Genomic DNA, 25,822 nt, shown 5'->3' with positions numbered 1-25,822 from the left:
ACCTTTCTTTTTTATTTAACCTATTTAACCCCATTACAACCCTTTTAAGACCCTTAGATTTTTGCATTTTATTCATGTTTTGTGGATTGAGATGTGATATATGAGCAAGCTTATGGTAATAGCATTCTTTGATTTGATTTGAGTGCATAAATGATACCCTAAACACTTTGAGTGTATGGAGTGAAGTCATTGAGAGAGCTATTAAATCTTGTTGCACTTGAATTTTGAATGGATCTTCTTGGTGGTTGAATGTTCTTATTCTATCTTATGAGATTCTATCTTATGAGATTCTATGCTTTAAAAATCCTTGTCTCTCGAATGTTGATCGACTTAATTTCTTGAGGTATGCTTGCTTAAAATTATTTTTGGATGAGTTGAGATGAGAATTGAGTGGAGATTTGGGATTAATCTTGAGTTATATGCTTGAGGACAAGTATCATCTTGGTGTGGGGGAATTTGTTAGAGTGCAATTTATGCACTAGTTTTGCATTGTTTACTTCCCTTAATATCGATGTTTTGCACTTAATAATAATGTTTTACTTGTGTTTTACTTTTTTAGGTACAATTCTATTGATTGATGATAAAATTGAGCTAAAAGATGATGTTTAAGGAGGATTGTTCTCTTGGAGAAATTATGAGCGTCAGAAGAACTTTGTTGATAAGGCGTGGGCGCGTGCTGTCAACTGCGGACCTGCAGTTTTTAGTTTAACGTGTTTTGTATTTTTTATTATTTTTGTAATTACGAATTTAATATTTCAGATATTAGTATTTTATTTTAAATAGAATTCTAAAAGAGAAGAGAGAGAGAGTATTTAAGGGAGGAATCTATTGTGAAAAAGGGATTTGGATTGGAGGAAAACAAAGAAACCCTAGATCTAATTTTTCTCTTTTCTCTATGAAGAATTAAACTTATTTTTCTGGTTAAAGGATAACGAAGCTTTGATTCATCACCACTGTGAGATCTTTCTTGTGCGTTAATTGTTTTATTACTTTTTGGGTATTTGTTTATTCTCTGTATTATTTTCATGATTATGTTTGTTAATTAGGTCATTGGCCACTATTTAATTATCAACTTAATTTATTGTCAATTAAAAGATTCATCGTATGAAGAATTTAATGTTTGTGACAAATAACATAGCAGAGAGTTGTGTTGTGAGAATAAACAATCTAATTTAAATGAATCATCATATGTGTTGATTAGGATTTGGGTCTCTCTGGTTTTTCAGGCTGTCAATTGATTAAATTCTATGATCGTATCTAGGGTTTTCTATTGATTAGGGAAATAACCAACGGCCGTACCTTGGTTATCGACTAGTTAAGGAGAGATTGGCTATTAGAGGGTCTCAGTAGCTATAACCGATCTATTCATGAGTAATAATAATCTATATTTGAATCAATGATCAGTAGTCGAATTAAGCTGAGTTAATTCCTTCAACCAGAGCTTTCTCCAATTTGAATTACAACTTTAATTTGCATTCTTGTTATTTGATTTTTATTATTGTCAACAATTCCCCCATTTTACGTTTTACGTTTCAAAAGGATTTAAATAATTACCGATCTCTGTGGACACGACCCTGCTCAATCACTATACACAATTTATTTAGAGTAGAAATTTATTTTTGTTGGCTTCGACAACCATCACACTATAACTCTAATTAGAAGTTGAAACTATTATCAATGACTACTGTTTTTTTTTTTTCCAAAATTTATAAAAAGCAGACTTAATGGCATTAATGATAATTTTTATGTAAAGTTGAAGTACTTGTAACTTCTGTAATTATCCATAATTAATTTAGTTAAGTTTTATAGTAATCAACATTTATGTCTTTATATCCACTTAAATGCAGACCTTGGCAAGTGATCCGACTGCAATAGTACTTGATCTTGAGGAAGAGCTTCGTTGTCTAACTAGTACACCATCTCAGTTTAGCATTTTCAGAGTGCCTCAGCCTCAGGTATTGCGTAATGTAAATGAAAAGGCTTATGCACCAAGATTGCTATCAATTGGTCGTTACCATCACGGTAAAGATCAATTATGGGACTTTGAAAAGTACAAAATGAGCTATCTTCAAAGGCTTCTAGAGCGAAAGATTGGATATACCTTTGTCACGCTATTTCGCGGTCATGAGGGAACTGGAAAAGACAGCTAGAAATTGTTATGGAGGGTCCATAAGTTTAAACCAAGATGAGTTTGTGAAAATGATGATTCTTGATGGTTGTTTCATTATTGAGGTTTTTCGCAAGTTTAGGTTGGACATGGATGCCCCTGCTTTGGGACAAGGTAATGACCCTATTTTTGAACTGAGTTGGATGTTACCTTCCATAGCTCAAGATATGATTTTACTTGAGAATCAACTTGCATTTTTTGTTATTTGGAGGTTGTTTAGCATGACTGAGTTGCCTAACAGTCCAAGTTACGAAAGCTTTCTTGTCACAATTCTGCGTTTTTTCAACGGAATATTACCAGGAAAAGGATGTCGAAGAGATAATGTTTACCGAGTTGAAAATTATCGCATAAATGAAATCAAACATCTAGTCCATTTGATACACGGTAACTGGCTTCCTTCACCTACAGGATTAGCAGCATATGAGCTTCATAATGGCACCGATAATAGTCACTGCAACTTCATTTGTTCTGCCACAGAGATTCAAGAGGCTGGAATCGAATTCCGGAAGGTTGAGGTCGATAAGGATGATGATTCCTTGTTCGATATTAAGTTCGAAAATGGGGTAATGAAGATGCCATCCTTGGAAATTAGTGATGATACAGAAACTATTTTTCAGAATCTCATTGCGTATGAGCAGTGTTCCCAAGGCATAAATCTGAAGCATGTAATAGATTATGTCAAATTCCTGAACTGCCTCATCAATTCTTCTAAGGATGCTGAATTACTCTGCCGTCGTGGAATAATTGATAATTTGTTAGGAGATGATGAAGTGATTGCAACCTTATTGAACAAGCTTTGTGAGGGTGTTGTACTCGGTGAGCGGTTTTATTATAGTGAGGTTTCCAACAAAGTGATTTTCCATTGCAGAAGGCGTTGTAATAAGTGGATGGCCAAGTTGAGGCACAATTATTTCAACAATCCGTGGGCAATCATCTCCTTTCTCGCTGCTGTATTCCTGCTTCTACTAACCTTTGTGCAAGCCCTGTTTTCAGTGCATGGTCAACAATCAATTTCATTAAAGGTAAAAAATTTTAGTCATGAGAGATGTGTCATGTCAACAATTAGATAATGAGTGAAAAATAATAATCCCTTTAAATTTAGTTTTTAGATTTGTTAAATTTAGCCCTAAATTCAGCTACAAGTAAAAGAAATTTGATTGTATAATAGCAATTTTTATGTATTTGAGATTATTCAATTATAAGAATAAGATGTCTTGTGTATTGAAGTATTTGGATTGTGTAATATGAACTAATAATAATTACATGTTATGAAAGGTTTTGCAATATAAATTGATTTTTGTTGTTATTTGGTGGTACATTTTAATTTAATCAACAAATCAATAGCCAATACGCCATCTTATAATTTTTAACAAATAATAAATGAAAAATTGACACTATAGTAATAGCAATCAATGACACTAATATAGTATTGATATAATTTGATGCTTTAGTGTCATAAATTGGTGATATTATAGTAATAATAACCATTGACACCATTATAGTGACACTAATAATAACCATTGACACTATTCTGGTGACACTACAAATAAGTATCACCATGTTCTGACTGCTAGGTTGTTGACACAATTAACAAGTGACATTAAAAATAATTATGGGCACTATTCTAATATTATTCAAGACCATTTTTCTAATAGTGCATAGTTTGTTTAAATGTACACATAAATCTATAAGGTTTCATACCCTTTTTTGATCATTATGCTCTTTCAATATAGTAATTAAGAAAATTGACTTTAAAGTCTTTTAATAAATAGAAATATGCCATCTAATATACCTATAATATTAAAATAAGTGTTTTAATATTTCAAATTTTTTAAATGAAAATTATTATATTTACTTTTAGTATTACAATTGTATCTATTATTATAAATATATTTATAAAAAATCTTGGGTTAAATAAATTTTACTATTAACAAAAATTGATTGGCATATTAATAACATTTAGATATTCTTTAAAATATTCAAAATAATAAAAAATAAAAAATAAATTTATGTTTATTTGAATATTATATTTTTAATTATAAAATTTAAAATAAATCTTGCTTTTACATTTTAATTATAAAATTTAAAATAAATCTTGCTTTTACACATATTAATAATAAAATTTATCCCAAATTATTAATATGAAATTAATTTAAAATGCACATATCTACCATAGGTATTTTAATATTATGTTTTTATTTATTATAAAATTTAGAGTCAAATTTTTTTAAGTTAATAGAGTAATAAGGTAAAAGGATGTCTATATGACCATTTTTAAAACTTAAGTTCTAGGTATACATTTCATTAAATCAAGGGAATATAGATGCAATTTTTCCTTTATTAAAATAGTACATTTACATGATCATGAACAACAACTGTTTCCTGAAGAAACAGTAGAAATAAGCGAATGAATGCAAAAAGAGTGTGGGAGGAATGGGATGCGAATGGCAATGGCAAGAGGGAGAGGTGATTTGAATTGTGTTTATCAGCACAAAAAGATATATTATTCTATAAATTAAGCAGAGCCAACAACCTTTACTTCTTGGATCATTGGTCAACAATCAATTTCATCGAAAAAGAAAAAATGAGGTAGAATCAATCTGCATAAATTGGCCCTAGTCATTGGAGTTTTACAAAACTATGAACGGAATTTTTTTGTTTTTTGTCAAATCTGTCATTCCTCTTCTACAAAAAGAATTTTTTAAATTCTGATAATTCATTATTACAAATCAGAATTCTTTCAATTTCGATGGAAACGAAGTCCCACGGAAATGGAGAAGAAGTTCCACCACCACATTCATTGTGATTCCTGAGAGGTTTCATCGTGAGGACGTTTGCTTCTTTGCCAGGTCTTTGAGGGTTTCTGTAGCATATATAGCAAATGTCAATTACAATTACAACCAATCACATGGATAATGGGCCAAACCTAATTCCGTCTCCGAGGGGCGCCGGGGCAAGAGTGTTTTTTGCTTTGGTAATTAAGCTTTTTAGAAGCAAAAAATGTAATTAAGCTTTTTATTGGCAATTAGGCAAGAGAGTTTTTTGCTTTTGGTTTATATGCTTTTAACTTTTTGTACAATATTCTCCCGAAACTAATGATTCTTTTGGGTGTTTATAGCCAAAAGAAAAGAATTAAATAATTAATAATTATATGTCGTACTCCTTAGCCGCTGTTGCTGACTTTTTCTTTTTCAATTTTGTTGCTTTCGTGGACCACCAGTCCACTCCACCCTGGTCCTGTTCTTGTGTGTTGTATTCACCGACACCGACTCCACTGACCCATGATTGTGACCTCTGTTGTGGGCTTCGTTTGCTACTTTTGCCTAATGTTTTGGGCTTGTTTGCAAATCCGGCAAAGAATGTTTTCGGTTCTAAGCTTTAGAGGGCCTGTACAATGTTATGAATTAGGAGTTCAGCTTTTAGCACCCCTTAAAACTTCTCACAAAGCCGCTTTATTATATTCACAAAGGAGTAACCTGTTTAGGGCACGGGTTTTGAATTCGAACTTCAAAATTTTTTTAAAAAAAATTATGCTTTTTCAATATAATTGTAAGTACTTTTTATTCATAAAGTTTGAGTTGTACCTGTTATTCTTGTTTTACCAGAAATGTGTTATTTAAAAAGCTTGAAATTAGTTTAGTAAGTAAATAGATTTGTATTTTCACTTTTTAATTTTATGGATCCTTGAATGATGCCTCTTTAAAATCTTTATTTTTCAATGAAAATATTTATTACAACTTTGTAATAAATAAGAATGGTTTATTTTTGGATGAAAATATTTGTTACAAGCTACAACCTCGTCTGACAAATATGCGCTCAATTTATTCGATTTTCATTTAATAAGGTGTTTTTTCTTCTGCTCCAATCTACTATTCCACTGTTATAAAGATTGTGATATTACAAACTTGTTATAAATAAGAATGGAGAGCTTTGGAAATTGAAGAGAAAAGAACCAACCATTAATGAAAATGGTGCATGTAATTTGAAGGTTAAAAATTGTTAAATGGTTGAATTTATTTTGAATTTATTTGAGGTGTAGACTAAATTAAACAGTTCCGTCAAAAGATTTACAATGTTTTTAAAATCCTATTTTATTAACATTAAAAGTCATCTTAAGAATTGTTGGATTCGTGGGGCCAGTAAACACCCTTAGGACAATAGAAGATGAAGTTAAATGGTTTAATATTCATTCTACGAGCACCAATATAGCGGCCTTTACTTTTGTAGCTAAGTATGTAGAAGTGGAGAAGAGTGACATGCTAGCTAGGAAGTTGCAACAAATCCCTTGATCCAACAAAAACCTTGGGTACAATTATTTTTTAAATTATTTACAATAATATTTCCTTTATTTTGATCTTAATTTATTACAATCATGAAATTAAGCTTTCTCTTTTTTATTTGAATTCGGATGATCAACAAAATAAAGTTAGACCAAGCTTAGGTAATATATTAGAACTTCAATAATTTAAGAGCCATGGGAACATAGAAAATCCAATAATTTAGTGAATATTAATTAATCGATATATTAAAATATTTTTAATTTATGAAGATATTCTTTAGTAGTTAATTGCATTACATTAGTAGTAATAAGACTATTATAGATATTTTATTTTTCTATGTTAAAAATGACATTTACAAAGAGTCTCATCTTTGCATAAAGAAGCACTCAAAGCAATACTAACATTGAATAATTTATTGATGTAGAATGATAATAACAATTAGAATTTCGCATTGTCAAAAGTTAGAGATAAAATTCAAGTCATATCCAATTTCGAAAAGAAGCAAGTGAACTAAGCACATTTTTTTTTATAAACAAAATCACATAAATATGTCATATATATTTAATTTCAAATTAGGTAATAATTAATTTATATAGTAAGTTGATCCTATAAAAAAATAGGATTGTTTTTTCAAAATTCATTGCATTAATCAAATAAATTGATGTCTCTTGCACTGTATTTGTACCCAATGAATTTTGCTTATTTACTTAATCATGCGACAGTCAAGATCCACGATCAAGCTCAATGTTATATGAATTATTATCAAAGAATAAGAAATGAAATAAAAATGAAAATGTAATAGTCTAGTTGTTTATTGTTCATTTAATAGTGGATTCCTTATTTTAAAGGGGAAAGGCCACTCATACCCTCAAGATTTGCTTAAATGGTCATACAAACCCCCTTGATTTCATAAATGGTCACGTAAATCCCTTTTTTACTATTATATCCTTGATCACAACAACCCAATAATTGACTTTAAATAAACTTCTATAATAAATATAATTAAAATAAAAATAATATAATAAATACAATAAGATAAATTTTATAGGTTGTTTGGAATATTAGAAAAGTTATTTTAACATTATTAATCTGTCACATTCGTTTATTAATAATAAAATCTATTTGGCATATTAATAATATTAAAATAATTATACCTAACATTCACAGTAATTTATAAAGTTTATATTATTTTATTTACAATATCTTTTTTATTATGTCCATATTAGTATAAATTTTAAAGTCAATTTTTGGATTAACAAATTTTAGTATTAATAAAACCCATCGAGATAGATTAATAATAACTTAATATTAAAATAATATTCATTATACATGTTATTTTATTAATTATATTTATTATAATATTTTATTTGTATCATATGATAATTATTTATTAGTTTTATTGTGTTACCATATTTGTATTTATTTAGGTTGTTAGAATCAAAAGATATAATAGTTATTTATGAAATTATTTACTACCTTATAATTAATAAATATATCATAAATGATTGAATTTAAAAATAAATTTACTATCTATTCTTACCAAGAAGAAGACGAAGAACTGAACAAGCCACGAAAGAGAGCACGATATGGGAATCCCGAATGAAATAAATGCTCATTTTTATTTATTTATTTATGTAAATGACAGAGTTGTAAATTAAAAGAGTGGTACAATTGTAAATAAAATAATGGCAATTTTTTAAATTTTGCATAATGACATTTTTGTAAGTTTCTCAAAAATTTAGAAAGCAGCTAACTTTACCACTATACATGATTATTTTCTCAAATCTTAAAAGTGTGGGTATTATTTTTCGTAAATGTAATATTGAAAAATTATTGTGATATTGAAAGGTTATTACTTTTTCAATAATAAAAGATAAGTGTATTGTTATATATTCATTTGAAAAGAAAGGAAATTTATTTTTTATTTGATAAATTTGTAACCTATTTACCCTGTCACCTATTAATTATTTGCACACTTTTCAAGGTTGGTAATAAAGTAAAGATCCAAGGGTTGTGGTTAGAGTTGTTAGAGATTATCCAACTTTGTAAACATATGAAAGAATTTTCAAAGTGGTAGTCTCGTTGACGAAAAAAATGGCAGTCTTGTTCTACTTCCTAATTAGAAAAAATTAAAGAAATTTGGGAAATTTATAGACATGGCCACTTTGCACTTTTTAATTTATCAAAGAAGTCTCTCCCTTATTTCTTATAAATATAACCAACTTCATGCCATTTTGACACATTTACCCTTAATCAACCAAAATACAAAAGCAAAATAAAACACCCATTTCTCCCATCTCTCACCACTGCCCACGACTTTAACATTATTCATTTGACTTGATTGTTGAGGATTTATTGTCGATTGAAGAGTGTTAGAGTTTGAATTGGGCCTCAACGAAATTGATAATTTTGGAAGAAATAGAGGTTTAAAGTTCATGGCACACGAAGCGACTTAAATGTCTTTGAAAGTGTTTTCCTTACTCAATCTCAATTTGGAAAAAAAAAAATGAAAATTTGAAAGGCAAGTTGTACTTGGTGTGTTGTGGGCTGCAAATTGTTGACTTTGTGGTTGGATTACAAGATATGGGTGAGAGATGGCCAGGAAAATGGGCGGGAGATGTGGCCAGGAAAATGGGCGACGGTGAGCAGAGCATCCAGACAGCGGGTGGGACTAAAACTTCGTAATTGGTTAACTTTACAAGAAAGTTGAGAGTATGACTTTTGGTGAGAGTATGGCTGTATGGCTTGGTGAAATTGAAAAGCGCAAAGTATTTCCATAAATTTGCCCGTGGGTTATAAAGCCTTTTTCCTTCTTTTATTATTATTATTATTATTATTATTATTATTATTATTATTATTATTATTATTATTATTATTATTATTTGCCTAATGATAAGAAATTGAAAATATAAAAGAAAGAAAAACTTGCCGTACAATTTAATTTATTTTCTTTGGTGGGTCGTCATTCATCATAGCCTTTTTCCACATGTAGTCTCCTTTGTGTTACTAGAAAAAGCAAAGGATCGTGTTCCTTACAACGGTAAGATTGGGATCTCGTCAACCAAGAATCGTTGCACTGGTAAGATTGCGATCTCGTCAAGCAATAGGAACGATAGCCTTCAAACAAGTAAGTTATCACAAAATTGTTTAGAATTATGTATCTTATAACTCTGAAGCATTAATCGACTTTGTATGAATTTTGCTTAGTTTCTCTAGCCGTGTGAGAGGCGAGATCCGTGATCTGGATCATTGCTGTAGGAATTATTTCTAAGGATATAAAGAATTGAAATTGAAAAAATATATAACTTTCTGAGTTGTTTATGATCATTCGATTAGTGGGTTATTATTGTTGAATTTGTTTTACTCCCTCTTGTTGTACAAGTGGTGCTGTAACTATACTTCTTAGATGTTGAAACTATTATCAATCACTAGTTGTTAGCTAGTACACATCGGAATTTTTGAAATTCAGACATAATTCTTGATATTCGTGGTAGCTTTTATGAAAAATTTAAGTACTTGTGTTTTCAATGGATGTCGATAATTTATGGAAATGCAGATTTCAACATTCTTGAAATTTGATAGTGCTTGATATTGTGACTTAAATGCAGACCAAGTCATGGCAAGTGAACCAGCTGACATAGTGCTTGATCTTGTTGGGGAAAAGCTTCGTCGTCTAACTGCTACGCCATCTGATCAGTTCAACATTTTCAAGGTGCCTGATGTACTGCGAAAGTTAAATGAAAAGGCTTACGAACCAGAAATGCTTGCAATCGGTCCTTATCATCACGGCCAAGAACAATTATTGGCCTTTGAAGAGCACAAAACTCGCTATCTTAAAAAACTTCTAGAGCGTACTCGTATACCTTTGTCAGACTATGTCATGGCCATGAGGGCATTGGAAGAAAGAGCTCGAAAGTGTTATGGAGGGTCCACAAGTTTAAACAGAGATGAGTTTGTGCAAATGATGCTTCTCGATGGTTGCTTTATTGTTGAGGTTATTCGCAAGTTTAGGTTGAAACATTTGAGAGGAGATGATGACCCAAATTTTAAACTAGGTTGGATGTTACCTTCCATAGCACGAGATATGATTTTGCTTGAGAATCAACTTCCATTTTTTGTTATTTGGAAGTTGTTTATCATGACTGACATGCCTAGTGATTCAAGGAACGAAAGCTTTCTTGTCATGATCCTGCGTTTTTTCAATGGCATATTACCAGGGAAAGGTTGTCGAAGAGATATTGTTTATCAAGTTGATGTTTACCCCATAAATGAAATAAAACATTTGGTCCATTTAATACACGAAAATTGGCTTCCTTCACCTGCAGGAGTTGAAGCATATAGGAATAACGCCACAAATAATAGTTACTGGAGCTTCATTGGTTCTGCCACAGAGATTCAAGAGGCTGGAATCCACTTCCGGAAGGTTGGGGTCCTTAAAGATGATTCCTTGTTCGATATTAAGTTCGAAAATGGGGTAATGAAGATGCCGTCCTTGGAAATTGGTGATGCTACAGAAACAATTTTACAGAATTTCATTGCATACGAGCAGTGTTCCCAAGACTTAAATCTGAAGCATGTAATCGATTATGTCGAATTCCTGAACTGCCTCATCAATTCTTCAAAGGATGCTGAATTACTCCGCCGTCGTGGAATAATTGAGAATTTGTTAGGAGATGATGAAGTGATTGCAACCTTATTGAACAAGCTTTGTGATGGCGTTGTACTCGGTGAGAAGTTCTATTACCGTGAGGTTTTCAACAAAGTGATTTTGCATTGCAGTAGGCGTCGTAATAAGTGGATGGCCAAGTTGAGGCACAATTATTTCAACACTCCATGGGCAATCATCTCCGTTCTTGCTGCTCTTTTCCTACTTCTCCTAACGTTGCAGCAAGCTCTGTTTGCAGTTCTTTCTTATTATCAACAAGCGCAAAGCCATTGAATATAGAAGCAGATACAGTAGCTACTGTGGTATTGTAGACATGCGTCAAGATGGTTAAATGTAGTGATTGTCCATTCTTCTTCTTAAATTTGTATAAACTTTTTTTACAGTTGTTGCTTATTTGGTTTGTCAAATATAATACGACTTATTCGACACTAAACAACAAGGTACTGAGTTAAATTTTGTTAGTGTGCAATGTCAAATGCGTGCATTACTAAATAGAAGATGCAGGTTAAATAATATGTAAATGTTACTCATGGTAATGGTGATCACATCGCGGATAGTTTGGACACGTTACATCTGTCTCGAATTTCAAGTCTAACAATTTCAATAAGATGAAATTCTTCTATCATTAGTTAACATTATATATATATTTATATTATATATTATTTTAATATAAAATTAACCGGATCCGGATATCTGGCTTTCCGGATGCCATCGAATTACACCTAAAAGCATGCCTTATAGTATTTTATTAGTCTTAGCTAACGATTTTAACCACAATTTTTATCCAACTCTTCTTTTTTTTCCTCCACATATGTAACTTCTTTTAATACAATCAGAGTTTTAGTAATATTTGACACCAATATTTACAATCAAGGATCCATTTAGACTAATCTAAATCAATTCTATCATATTACAGCCCATAATATAGTGATATATATACCCCACTAACATCTAGGCATATATGAGCTCTACCCATATTTGTGGGAGAGATATCTATCTCTACCTTTTAATGGTAGGAGAATAAAATCTTAGCATCAATAACTATTCCATCACAATTGACTATGCAAGTTCTCTTATTACGCTACAATGCTTGATGGTTACCATATATGTTACTTAACCAAACATTTAAATGATGTTGTGATTTGGAAGCTAATCTCTTCACTCAAGTGTTTCACACACTCAAACTCTTACAATTGAGATGAATAAATGATGGTTACAATGAAACTCACTCAATGAGTAGATATTCAAAAATGAAGAACAAGAAAAGATTCAATGTTTGTATTTCGCAAGTTTGAAGGCTCAAGATATCACGTGTGCTTTTTGTTTTTGCTTGTTGGAGAGCTTCAAAATGAGTTGGATTTGAGTTCTTATAGTTTGAACTCAAAAACTAGCCGTTACTATCCGTTATACACATTCTGGGAGTATCCGGTTTGCCGTTTATGGAATCCGGTAAGCCGGATTTATGTTACCGTTAAGGTAAAATTCAAAATTTTGCCTAACCAGCTTGCCGGATTCGAAATCCGGTAAGCCGTTTTCGTTCTGGATACATTCTGCCCTATATCCGGTTTTCCAGTTTTTATATCCGGTAAGCCGGATGCTACAGTGACCTGCACAGTGCACTATTTTCCAAAATTACAGTTTGATCTCAAAACTTTACAAAAACTGTAGTACGGCCCAAAACGTTATAAAACTTTGCAAATAGGTCTAATTTCAGAATTCCTAATTAATGCTTTGTTAATCCCAAAACTTTCTGAAATTATGATATAGAAAAAAAGCTATGATATTTTTCAAATAAGTCCTTTACCAAAATTTCAAGCAATACTTGTTTATTTCAAAGTTTTCAAAATTCTTTCAATTAAACCATAAACTTTGAAAAACAACCAATTTCATAAAATCATTTTTCCATTAAATATGAAACATTTATAATGTGAAAATAATGATTTATTTAAAAAGAATAAAAACAATCAATTTCATAAAATCATTTTTCCATTAAATATAAAACCTTTATAATGTAAAAATAATGATTTATTTAAAAATATATTTTTCAATAATTTGAGCTTAAAAGATTAATCATTCTTAATCTTGTTTGTTATCATCAAAATCAATATTATGAAAATTCAAAAATTACCTAAAGAATCAACACTTCCACATTTAATTGTTTTTTTTAGAATAGATTGTGTGTGTTTTTCACAAAATATCTAGGCGTATTTTTGTTAATTCAATACTTTTATAGTTATAATAAATTTAGGGTTATTCATAAGTTCATGGTTAAAATTATTATTTAACAATTTCAGGTATAATAATAACTTTTTGTCTTTATTTGATACGTCTAGTTGTGTATTTTACCATAAAGGGTAAAATTAATATTTTACTAGTCAACTAACTGTCCTAACTGAAAAGTAGTAAAATGAATGGTTTTGCAAAGTTATAGTAATAAATGATGGGAACAATATTTCTTATAGTCATTTGATTTTTTTAATTCTTAGAGTAGGAAATGATAATAACGAGAATGACAGAAATCCCCACGAGAACGTGGCCTCTTGGGGATTTTCTCTATTTGGGGAGGGTATGGGGATGATTTTATATCCAATTTCTTATTCAAAAAAGGGATGAGAACGATCTTTTACCTAATTGCTTTTTCGAGGAAGGGACGAGGATGAGATGGAATTACCATCCCCTCCCCAATTCTCTATTTTCCCATTTTATTTCTTATTTTAATTTCATTTTTTAGAAATATTAATGAATAAATGTAAAATTTATATTATAAAATATAAAATATTAGTATAAATAACAAATATAAAAATATTTATACAAATATACTATGAAATTTTGGGCCCAGTTAACTAATTATAGAATTACTATTCTATCAGGTCTTATTCAAAAGGCCTTAGCCCAAAATTTTTGTTTTAATCTTTTATATAATAAACAAAAATTAAAGCAAAAACTAAAGCTATAACATCCAAACTTTACTAAGATATATTGTCAAACTTTATTTTTATTTAAATTTTTATTTTAATAGATTAAATCAAATTTAGAAATAAAAAACGTATCGATTATTTGAGAGTTTTTCGAGGATCCCCTTTTATTAATCGGGGAGGGGACGTGAATCCCCTTAAGCAATTCTGACGGGGACTGGGAGGGGATGGGAACATATGCAGAATATCACGGATTGGCACAAGGATGTCAATCCCCTCCTCTACGCTCCCCATTGTCATCCCTAGATAATAACCCATTATTTTAATATATGAAAATTTGAAATTAACTCTTATTAAATACGTTAACAGAAATTAAAATATTAATTTGTTGAATATTAATTAAGTGGAACGTTAGAGACATTTGTGATAATTGGGATAGGATGAGATTTTCAACGATCTGAAGTTAGTATTAATTTTGGTCCCAAATACACAAACGGAATAAAACTTAATACACATTTATGTCCCTTTAAAAAAATGGAATGGGAGCAGGATTATCAAATACCAGATCATTTTGGATCTTTGCCATCTACTATCATCACTTGAATAAGAATGGAAAACTTTTGAAATCAAAGAGAAAGGAACTCGACCATTAATGAAAATGGTGCTAGTAATGTGAAAGGTGAAAAGTTATTGAATGGTGAAATTACTTATTTTATGTGTAGACTAAATTAAATAGTTAAGTTAAAAGAGTTGTTACAGTTGTAACTGTTTTAATATCTTGTTTTGTTGTTATCAAAAGTAATCCTAAGAAAACCTAACGTGCAATTATTTTTTGAAATATCTTACAACAAGATTTCCTTTATTTCGATCTTAATTTATTACAATCATAAAATTAAACCTTACTTCTTTTAGGATTTGAAAAAAAGAAAGTTGCTTGCGTGAGGAAATATGTCTTATTTTTCAATAAAGATTTCCTAAAATATTTTCTTCCTTAGCATGATTCCTATTTTAGGAATAAGTAATTTTCCCTTGGGACTTAACTTATTCAAGGAGGAATAGAACTAATATAGGGAAAAGAATACTTCTTCTACAAAAATAATCACTATATATAAGAAGATTGGGTTCACTTGTTTGTATAACACATCAATTAGTTCTCTGCAAGTAGATAGTTTCTAGTGTGAGAGAAACGGTAAATCTATTAAGAGATTAGGTGTTATTAGGGTTTCGAGTGTGAGAAAAATACTAGAGTGATTATAATAGATTTTTACATAGTAGATTTTTCTCTCGTCATCCTTGGCGACCATGCTTTTTCTTCTGTATAGAAGTTTTTCACATAAATTCTTGTGTTGTGTGATTGTTTTATTTTCTATCTATTTTTTATATATTATTTAATTGATATTTTTGCTTGTGGGATCTTGAAGGGGATTAAAAATTTCCTAACAAGTGGTATTAGAGATAAAGGTTATTCTGTAAAGCAATAATATTTGTCTATAAGTTTTCAAATCCTATGAGAATTGAGGTTGAAAAGTTTGATGGAAGAATCAATTTTGGCCTGTGGCAAATTCAAGTCAAGGATGTATTGATTCAATCTAGGCTATACAAGACTTTGAAGGGCAAATCATCTATTGCTTCTAGCAATGACTTTGGAAAATCTATTATTATGAGCAATAAAGATTGAAAGAATTGGTTGAAAGAGCTACAAGTGCTATACGATTATGTCTAACAAAAAATGTTCTTGCGAATGTAGGAGAAATTCCTTTGGCAAAAGAACTTTGGGAGAGGCCATAAATTTTGTATTAGACAAAGAGTATCTCCAATCGTTTATAACTTAAGGAGCGATTTCACATGCTGAGAATGGTTAAATGTACAAAAAAAATTTATCATCTTAGTGTTCTTAATGGCCTTGTGACAAAACTAGAAACAATTAGAGTTAAAATTAAAGATGAGGACAAGGCACTTAGACTATTGTGATCTCTTCCAACTTCCTACAAGCATTTGTTGCCTACTTTAATGTATGAGAAGGAAATTGTAGATTTGAAGAAGCTACTAGTACTCTACATTTAGAAGAAAGAAGGTTGAATGGTGGAACTAATGAAGCTTCTGATGATTCGGCATTGACAGTTACTAATTGGAAGAAAAATAACTCTAAGAAGAAAAGAGTTAGTTGGGTTTGTGATAATCAAAACACCTTAAAAAGGATTGTCAAAAAGTAATTGGAGCAAGTTCAACAAGTGGCTCCAAGTCAGTATATAAAGATACTGATAGTATCGCTAGCAAAAAGTCTCATCATTGTAGGAGACAATGGTTCATTTCGATAGATGATGAAGATATCCTCCTGGCAAACCTACTAAGGTAATGGAAAATGATGTGTTACAACTTGTGGGTCTACAAGATTTGCACACAAGGCATGGTTTGACATTTATGTAAGGTGTGTGGTGGAATTTTTATGTTGATGGCTGAGGATCCTCAAGGAAGCCAAACATGAGAGTCGCTATTTTCACCAAGATGATCGATATGTACCAAATATTCATACTCTGGATAAAATGGAGTATGATGATTCTCGGTGAGGAGAATTATGCTACTGGATAGATGACAAAATTTTACTCATGATGGATTGATTCTTATAAGTCCTATGTGAGTATGGTTTTGGTGGAGTAAAGAAGGTGAAGATGATGCGGTTGTATGGATATACAATGGATCGTGTTTTGTTGCCTAATTGAACACCTGGCCAATGTGGAGATTGTTATGAAATATGTCTTATTTTTAATAAGGATTTCCTAAGATATTTTCTTCTTTGGCAAGATTCATTTTTAAGGAATAAGTAATTTTTCCTTTAGAACTTGACTTATTCAAGGACGAATACAACTAGTATAAGGAAAGGAATACTTCTCCTACAATGAATAATCACTATATATAGGGAGGTTGAGTTCATTTATTTGTATAGCACATTAATTAGTTCTCTACAAGTTAACGTAATGTGAGAGAAACGGTAAGTCTATTAAGCGATTGGGTGTTATTGGGGTTTGGATGTAAGAAACTTACTAAAGTGATTGTAATAATTTTTCACTTAGTAAAATTTTCTCTCGTCGAACTTGGTGGCCACTGTTTTTCTCCAGTATAAGAGCTTTCCACATAAATTCTTATGTTGTGCTATAGCCTTGGCGGGGGGCGGCGGGGCGTAGCCTCCGCGGGACTCGGAATGTGGCAAAACTTTGCGGGGGCCTTGGGGCGCCCGGGGGAGGACGCGTGCAGAGGCCCGCACTAAAATTGTGCCCGCAGGTCAGGGGGCCAAAAAAGCCCCAGGGGCGCCGAGACGGGTGTGCTATAGCTTTGGCGAGGGGCGGCGGGGCGGGGCCTCCACGGGACTCAGAATGGGGCAAAACTTTGTGAGGGGCCTCGGGGCGCCCGGGGAGGGCGCGTGTAGAGGCCCACCCAAAAATTGTGCCTGCAGGTCGGGAGGCGAAAATGGCCCCAGGGGCGCCGAGACGGGTGTGCTATAACCTTGGCGGGGGGCGGCGGGGCGCATGATTGGTTTTATTTTCCATCTATTTTTCATTTATTAGTTGTTTGATATTTTAGGTTGTGGGATCTTGGGTGGGATTTAAAATTCCCCAACAGTTTGATCACTAAAACAAGACTTAGGCAGCCAAATATAGTAAAACATCAATAAATTAATTCAACGAATATTAATTAATTATTAATTTTATGAAGATATTCTTTATTTTAGAAAATGAGATCTCATTTATAGTATTGATTTATCTTGATTTAATATTTATTATGTTTTATTTGAATAGTAATTAGTTGCATATATTGGTAGTAATAAGATTATTATAGAATGTTAAAGATGATAGATAGAGTCCCGTCTCACACGAAGAAGCACTCAAAATGATACTAACTAACATTGACTAATTTATCAATACAAATTGATAATAGCAATTGGAATTTCGCATTACAAAAAATTAGAGATAAGATTCAATTCGGAATTAATTTCAAGAAGAAGCAAGTGAACTAATCACATCTTCTACAAAAATCACATAAACATATCATATCTATTTTTATTGCAAATTAGATAATTATTTATATAATAAGTGGTTCCTATAGAATAATAAGAATATTTTAAAAAAACTATTATTTAATCAAAATTATCCATTCTTACATAGTAACGGACCTAGACAATTTATTTGGAAGAGGCCATTCTTAATAACAATGTCAGTATCTAAAAACGATATAATAAAACTGACTTAATGAATATAATGACAATAATTATAATAAGGGAAAAGGTCATCTACACTTCCATGATTTGTTTAAATGGTCAAACAAGCTCCTTTAGTTTTATAAATTGTCACACAGACCTTTTTTTTTACTATTATATCATTGATTACAACAACCCAATAATTGACTTTCAATAAACTTTTATAATAAATATAAATTAAGATTAAAAAATATATAACATATAAAATAAAATAAAATATATAAATTATTTTGAATATTAGAAAAGGTATTTTAACATTATTAATATGTCGTATTCTTTTAATAATAATAAAATCTATTTGACATATTAATAATATCAAAATAATTATATCTAACATTCATAGTAATTTATAAGATTTATATTATTTTATTTACAATATCATTTTTAATTATGTCTATATTAGTATGTCTTAAAGTCAATTTTTGAATTAATAAATTCTAGTATTAATAAAATTCATCGGGATAGACCAATAATAACTTAATATCAAAAATATTTTTTATTATATACATTATTTTATTAATTATAATTATTGTAATATTTGATCTTATTACTTTATTTATATTTGTTTGGGTTGTTATAATCAAAGGGTATAACACTCATTTATGAAATTAAAGTGGTATGTATAATCATTTAAGCAGACCTTAACGACATGCTTTACCTCATAGCCACACACGAAAAGTGATAAATAATAAAAAAAAAATACATTATAACTTTGATCGTGTTATTATGAAGAGATTCTCTAACTTATAACGGTTCCAACATAGGTGGACCATAATTTTAAATATACACAAGTCGAACAAAAAGATGATGATGAATAATGATACTTTTTAGTTTTTAGAGTATAAACAAACAACAAATTATTGCTTGATATAACTTAACATAGATAATCATCCGTAATGATAATTATAAATAAAAGATAAAAAAATTAAGAATACCTATTGGAACTTTATTTGAACTTAAATGGAAGAGGATTTGTTTTGCAGTCTTCAGCCTTGGAGATTTGCAAAAGTGAAAAATCGTTGGTTTCCTGTAGCCTTTTGGGATTCTAGATGTAGGTTGTTGATTTGGAAAGGATTTTGATGAGTCAAATTATTTTTAATTTAAAATTGGGATTCTATTAATTTGATGAAATGCCAAGCCGCCAAATCTTTCTAACTCTTTTAATTATTTGGAAAAAAAGGTAATTTTTTTTCACTTCTAATAAGATAGAATTTAGTCTGGGTTTTTATGAAATAAATTACCAAGGGCTTAAATCAATACAATTAACAATAAAATTAATTACAAATACTAAACAAGTAATTGAATTGACGAGGAAATTTTTGTTCAAGAGGACTCTAGCCCATGTGGTCACTAATTATCGAGATTACACTTGTAAACCTTATTACTTACACCATTAGATAAGTACAAAAGTTGAATCCAAGTATATTACTCGCCACCAAGTTTGAAATTTAGTCACTAGAAGCATTTTGAAGAAATTGATTTCTCTATCCTGGAGCCTATGCAGCTGCAAACCCGACCATTTCCACATTTTCTTTTTAATAAAAAATTCGTTGCTTGAACAGTAAAAACGAGTTGGCGAAAATTCCACGTTCAACCTAATCTTTTTTATTAGCCATGTAAAGAATATGAAGTCTGGTCAACACATACCTGCCGTGAAATCTACTGGTCAACCCACATTTTCTTTTTATTGACTATATTTCAAAGACTTTTGTATCATTAGTTAACATTTTGCTTCATCAAAAAAGAAAGAGGGAATGAAAGTTGAAGTATTAATTAATTGGAGCCTCTATGCACCTGCAAACCAAACATTTTACTTTCATTAAAAGAAAACGAAGGGAAGAAGAGAATATCGTAAAGCAATTGGAACGGCAGCATTCAAACAAGTAAGTTATGATCACAGATTGTTTAATATAATTTGTATATCTTATAACTTTGAAGCATTAATCAACTTATTAATTAATTTCGAACGAAAATACAACTTATTGAGTTGCTATATATGGTCATTCAATTTGTGGTTCCTTAAATTCTAACAGCAGGATAATTGTTTCACTCCCCATGGTTATAAACTATTAACTATATATAATTCTTCGATGATGAAACTATTAACAATCACTAGTTTTTCCCGGAATTTATAAACTAAAATTCAAGCACTTGTGGCATTTTTGGTTGTCCATAATTTAATAAGTTTCAGATTTCAACATTTCTGCCTCTGTGTGTACTTAAATACAGATCATCAAGTCATGGCACGTGAACCATCTAACATAGTACTTGATCTTGTTGGAGAAAAGCTTCATCGTCCGACCCCTACGCCTTCTCAATTCAGCATTTTCAGAGTCCCTGATGTACTGCGCAAATTAAATGAAAAGGCTTACGAACCAGAATTACTAGCAATCGGTCCTTACCATCACGGAAAAGATAACTTATCGGCATTTGAAGGGCACAAAATCAGCTATCTTCAAACTCTTTTAGAGCGGACGGGTATACCTTACCCAGACTATGTGAGGGCCATGTGGGCACTGGAAGAAAGAGCTCGAAACTGTTACGGAGGATCCATAAGTTCAGGCAAGAATGAGTTTGTCCAAATGATGCTTTTCGATGGCTGTTTCATTGTTGAGGTTATTCGTAAGTTTGGATTGCCACATTTGAGAGGAGACGATGACCCCATTTTTAAACAGGGTTGGATGTTACCTCACATAGCACGAGATATGATTTTGCTTGAGAATCAACTTCCATTTTTTGTTGTTTGGAAGTTGTTTATAATGTCTGAGATGCCTAGTATTCCAAGGAACGAAAGCTTTCTTGTCACAATTTTGCGTTTTTTCTACGGAATATTACCGGGGAAAGGATTTCGAAGAGATGGTGTTGATCGGGTTAATGATTATCCGATAAATGAAATCAAACATCTGGTCAATTTGATACACGATAACTGGCATCCTTCCCCTTCAGGAATTGAAGCATATGCGAATAATGGTAAAAACAATAGTGACTGGAGCTTCATCTGCTCTGCCTCAGAGATCCAAAAGGCTGGAATAAAGTTCCAGAAGGTTGACGCCCATAGGGATGGTTCCTTGTTTGATATAAAGTTCAAAAATGGGGTAATGAAGATCCCAACCTTGGAAATTGGTGATGCTACAGAAACTATTTTTCAGAATCTCATTGTATACGAGCAGTGTTCCCATGGTATAAATCCAAAGCATATTTTAGACTACTGCAAATTCCTGCACTGCCTCATTAACTCTTCAAAGGATGCCGAATTACTTCGTCGCCGTGGAATAATTGATAACCGGTTAGGTGATGATGAAGTGATTGCAACCTTATTGAACAAGCTTGGTGATGGTGGTGTACTCGGTGAGCAGTTCTACTACTGTGAGGTATTAAACAAAGTGAATTTCCATTGCAGTAGGCGTCGTAATAAGTGGAAGGCCAAGTTGAAGCACCATTATTTCAAAGATCCATGGGCAGTCATCTTGTTTCTCTCTACTGGTGGAGGACCATAAGTTTAATTTCTTTTCTTAGTTTAATTAAGATTTTCTTTATATTTTTTTATTTAAGTCATATTTCTTTTCTTATAAGGAATCATAAATTCATTAAAATTAAAATTAATTACAATTAATATAAATAAATTTGTCATACTTATTTCTTGTTAATAACTTCATCAATAATATTCAACTTATTTTTTTTAATTGAGAAATTTTTTTCTTGAGAGTTCTCGTTTTTTAATTTGAAAAACGTACGCTGAAACGATATCTAACATCACAGGCAAAGCATTCCTAACTACCAACCGCTTCCATATACCAATCCTTCATCATCCATTATATCTACCGATTTCATCAATTTGAAAAATAGGTAAAAAAAAATAAAAAAACAGCAAAACCATAAGCCACCATCACAACCGCCACACACAAAATCATCATTTTTTTCATCGATCTCCGTCACCACCCAAATCAGTAAGAGCCGTCGACCATACCTTAGCCCTCCTTTCTGCCACCATAGTCTCCAAAACCACTATACCACCATACTCGTCGCTACTCATTTCGCTGCAAACCACTGTCACTCACCAGCCTTTGCCCCTACCAAATTACTCCCGATTGTTAATTCTCTCTTTCCAATCCAGACCCGCTCCATTCAACAGAAATGAAACCAAGACTCCCACTGCCACTTCAATTCAATTTTCCTATCAACTCACAACGATCCAAGTCAAACCATTGCCACCATCACACTCACCTACCTCAAATCTTCCTAATCCATCTATCCTTATCCAATTTCTCGATTGTTGTCGCTGTTAACTCTATTTTTTGCTTATTTACGATTTTTGTCCAGTACTTTCCTTTAATTATAGTCTTACTCTTTATTTTTTGTTCTTATCAAAAACTCAAAAAAATAAATTAAAAAAAAGATGGTTTCTAGAGAAGGTAGTACTCAATTTGAAGATCGAATAACAAAGAGCCCAGAGCAGGTCCAACAATCACAAGATCGTGTTGAAAAGGCGTTGAGAGAAAATGAAAGCTTTATAGTCAATGCAAAACTCAATTGAGGCAACGAAAGTTTGGATGGGAGCATTGGAAGACACATTGATTGATGTATAACAAAAGTTAAAAGAGTGTAGACTTAGCCAAAGAAGTAACAGGAAGCTAAGAGTGCTAATAATGTTGATCAAATAATAATTTTAGCAATAAAGGAAGACCAACGATGCTAAGGAAACAATTAGCTCTATTAAAAATACCAAAGCTACTCTACCCTCCGACTTCAGACGATTCATATGAAGAGAAAATAAAAGACGAACGATAGAATGCATCAGGATCAGTAGCAATTGGTCCTCACCAACACAGAAAAGATCACTTATCGGCCTTTAAAGAGCAGAAAATCAGCTATCTTCAAACGCCTATAAAATGACCATGTATATCTTACCTAGACTATATCAGGGGCATAGGGGCACTGGAAGAAAGAGCTCGAAATTGTTATGGAGGATCCATAAATTTAGGCAAAGATGAGTTTGTGCAAATGATGCTTTTCGATGGTTGTTACATTGTAGAGGTTATTCGCAAGTTTGGGTTGCCGTGTTTGAGAGGAGATGATGACCCCATTTTTAAGCTAGGTTGGATGATACCTATCATATATAGCACAAGATATGATTTTAATTGAGAATAACTAATAATTCATTGAATTAATTATGTCATATCTATTGATTGAGATAATTTGTAGATTCCAAATAATTTAGATGAAACAATGAAGCAAGCCATGAGATCAAATAAACCAAATAAAGATTAATTACATAAGACTTTTATTCTTCAAATTCACAACTCCAAGTAATCAAAAACCGAAGGGATCAGTACATTGTCAAGAAAGATGCGACCCCTCTGACGGCTGAAAATAAAATTCTTATCCATTAATTTAATTTAAATTCCTAAAAATAAGCATAGGCACTTGAAAAATAGAAATTTGATAAGCTCAATAGTAAATACTTGTCCAAATTTATTTATATTGGTCCCAACCCCATTTTAGGATTTCGAAATTGAGTCATGTAAATGGAAATTTAGTAATATCAATGATAAAATTTATTTGGATAAAAAAATTTTAAAGATAAATATGTGCTTATTTTATCAAATTAATTGGGTCTGGTTATAAAAATTTTATTTCAGAAATAAGATCTAATAGAAATTTTATTTAAAAAGTGACTAAATTTAATTTTAAAAATTGAATCAATGTTATATTTAATAGCCCAAAAATGCCAAGCCAATGGACAAAAAGAAGAACAAGGAAGAGAAAGAAGGAAGATGGACATTGACTTGAAGCCCAATAGATAATAGGCTTGAAGATTAAGTTAAATTTTCCTTAGAGAAACCATGAATTGAGATTGTTCAATTACTTTAATTTATATGTTATGTTTAGATAATAACATGCTATGACAACATATCATATAGAATATGTAGTGTCACTCTCTGCATCTCAATACATGGCATAGATTATGAATCAAAATATATATTGTTTGATATTTGCATGTGCTGAATAATATTAGATTTTACCTAGATAATATTATTTAAGGAAGCATGCAACTATAATTAACAATATAGGATAAATGCAACTATAATTAAACAATATACAATAATCTGTATATTGTTCCAAAAAAACAAAACAACTTTAAATTATTGAGTGGGAGAGGGAAAAGAATCATAATATAATAAATTATGGCCATTACTTATGGATCATCACAATACTCTGCCCTTGAACTCTGCCGGTCATGGGACTAAAATATGATCAAATTCTGGTTTTGATATCCCATAAATAAATTAGAGTATCACTGTCTATTGTCAATTTTTATAATATCTATTAATCGAGATATAATTTGAATTGAGAATGGTTAATGTTTATTTGCGTATGTGTCTTGGTCTTTTATTTTGAATATTTGACTGGTCTATTATTTATTATTTATGTTTATTTGAGAATGAATCAGCAGTCCACCCTAAGAAATGAGATAAATATATATGAAGTGAAACCCTGAGCTCAATAATTCTTTCAACATCAAACTTATCTAAAACCCGTATCCTATTCTCTTGAATTAAGGAAAATGAGCAAGACAGCCTTAAAAATCCCGTGCATAGTGATTCAGAGATTTAAGTTACTGAATGTGAAAAATTATGGTTATACCCAAATTAAAGAAATCACTTGATTGATGAGAAGGTGGGGGAGGCTTACCATAATCTGCATGAAAGTTTCTTATTTATATAATTTTTTGGCATCAAATCGGTTTGAACATTTTAATTTAATAGTACCTGTGTCGATGAATGGCAGATCTTCGGAAATATGGCAAAAGATAGGAAGACTGGTACAAATAATAGTGACTGGAGCTTCATTTGTTCTGCCACAGAGATCAAAGAGGCTGGAATCAAGTTCCAGAAGATTGAGGTCCCTAGGGCTGGTTCCTTTTTGACAATCTCTGAAACGGCAGAGGCATTTTCTCAGGATCACGTTCCAGAAGATTGAGGTCCCTAAGTTCATACTGAAATCAAGTTCCAGAAGATTGAGGTACCCAAGTTGAGGCACAATTATTTCAACGCCTGTCAATGATTGCAAAATTCTTAAATTTCTTGTTTAATTTTTCAATTTATATATGCTTTTGTAAAAGTTAGCAACGACAGTGGTTGACCGTGTCTGAAACGATAAGCAGTAGCTGGTTTTTATAAATTATGCTCATATAATATATTTTCTTCTGGTAGCTAGAGAGATAGATGCTTAATTGCTTATGAAGGCTTTGTGATGATCAAGTGATTGCCAACATTTTTCAATGCTACTGTTCTGTGTGTACATTTTGGATTCGGATTTTGAAGCAGGGAATCCTCATAATCAGTTGTTTACTTCAAATTGTAATGGATAGAGTGAAATAGGGTTGGCAAAATCCGGATCCAGATGAAGGTTTCTAAATCCGGATGAGGGTAATATCCGCAACGGATGTGAGTGAATATTTTGGATATCCATATCTGCAAAATTAAAATTTAATAATTTAATAAATAATTTAAAAATTCAATAATTTACCTAATAATATAA

General features: G+C 31.3%; 2 protein-coding genes and 1 pseudogene across 2 annotated transcripts; all 3 read left to right on the top strand.

Annotated features, from left to right (window-relative positions):
- Positions 1-1,841: 1,841 nt before the first annotated feature.
- LOC18032192 lies at positions 1,842-5,083 on the top strand (annotated as a pseudogene).
- A 3,947-nt stretch (positions 5,084-9,030) lies between these two features.
- Positions 9,031-11,608, top strand: LOC18031704 (UPF0481 protein At3g47200). Its single transcript, XM_006420511.2, has 4 exons — positions 9,031-9,088; positions 9,179-9,235; positions 9,440-9,574; positions 10,056-11,608. Exons 1-4 carry the CDS (start codon positions 9,031-9,033, stop codon positions 11,384-11,386), a joined length of 1,581 nt encoding a protein of 526 aa, XP_006420574.2. The 3' UTR covers positions 11,387-11,608.
- An 8,515-nt stretch (positions 11,609-20,123) lies between these two features.
- Positions 20,124-21,777, top strand: LOC18032253 (UPF0481 protein At3g47200). The gene is made up of 2 exons (XM_006420510.2): positions 20,124-20,163; positions 20,510-21,777. Exon 2 carries the CDS (start codon positions 20,521-20,523, stop codon positions 21,775-21,777), a length of 1,257 nt encoding a protein of 418 aa, XP_006420573.1. The 5' UTR covers positions 20,124-20,163; positions 20,510-20,520.
- The last annotated feature ends 4,045 nt before the right edge of the window (positions 21,778-25,822 follow it).

The sequence above is a fragment of the Citrus clementina genome, unplaced genomic scaffold, assembly GCF_000493195.1.
Source record: "Citrus clementina cultivar Clemenules unplaced genomic scaffold, Citrus_clementina_v1.0 scaffold_9, whole genome shotgun sequence".
Classification (NCBI taxonomy): Eukaryota; Viridiplantae; Streptophyta; class Magnoliopsida; order Sapindales; family Rutaceae; genus Citrus; species Citrus x clementina.
The sequence above is the reverse complement of the archived record's forward strand: the minus strand, read 5'-3'. Positions and strand labels throughout refer to the sequence as shown.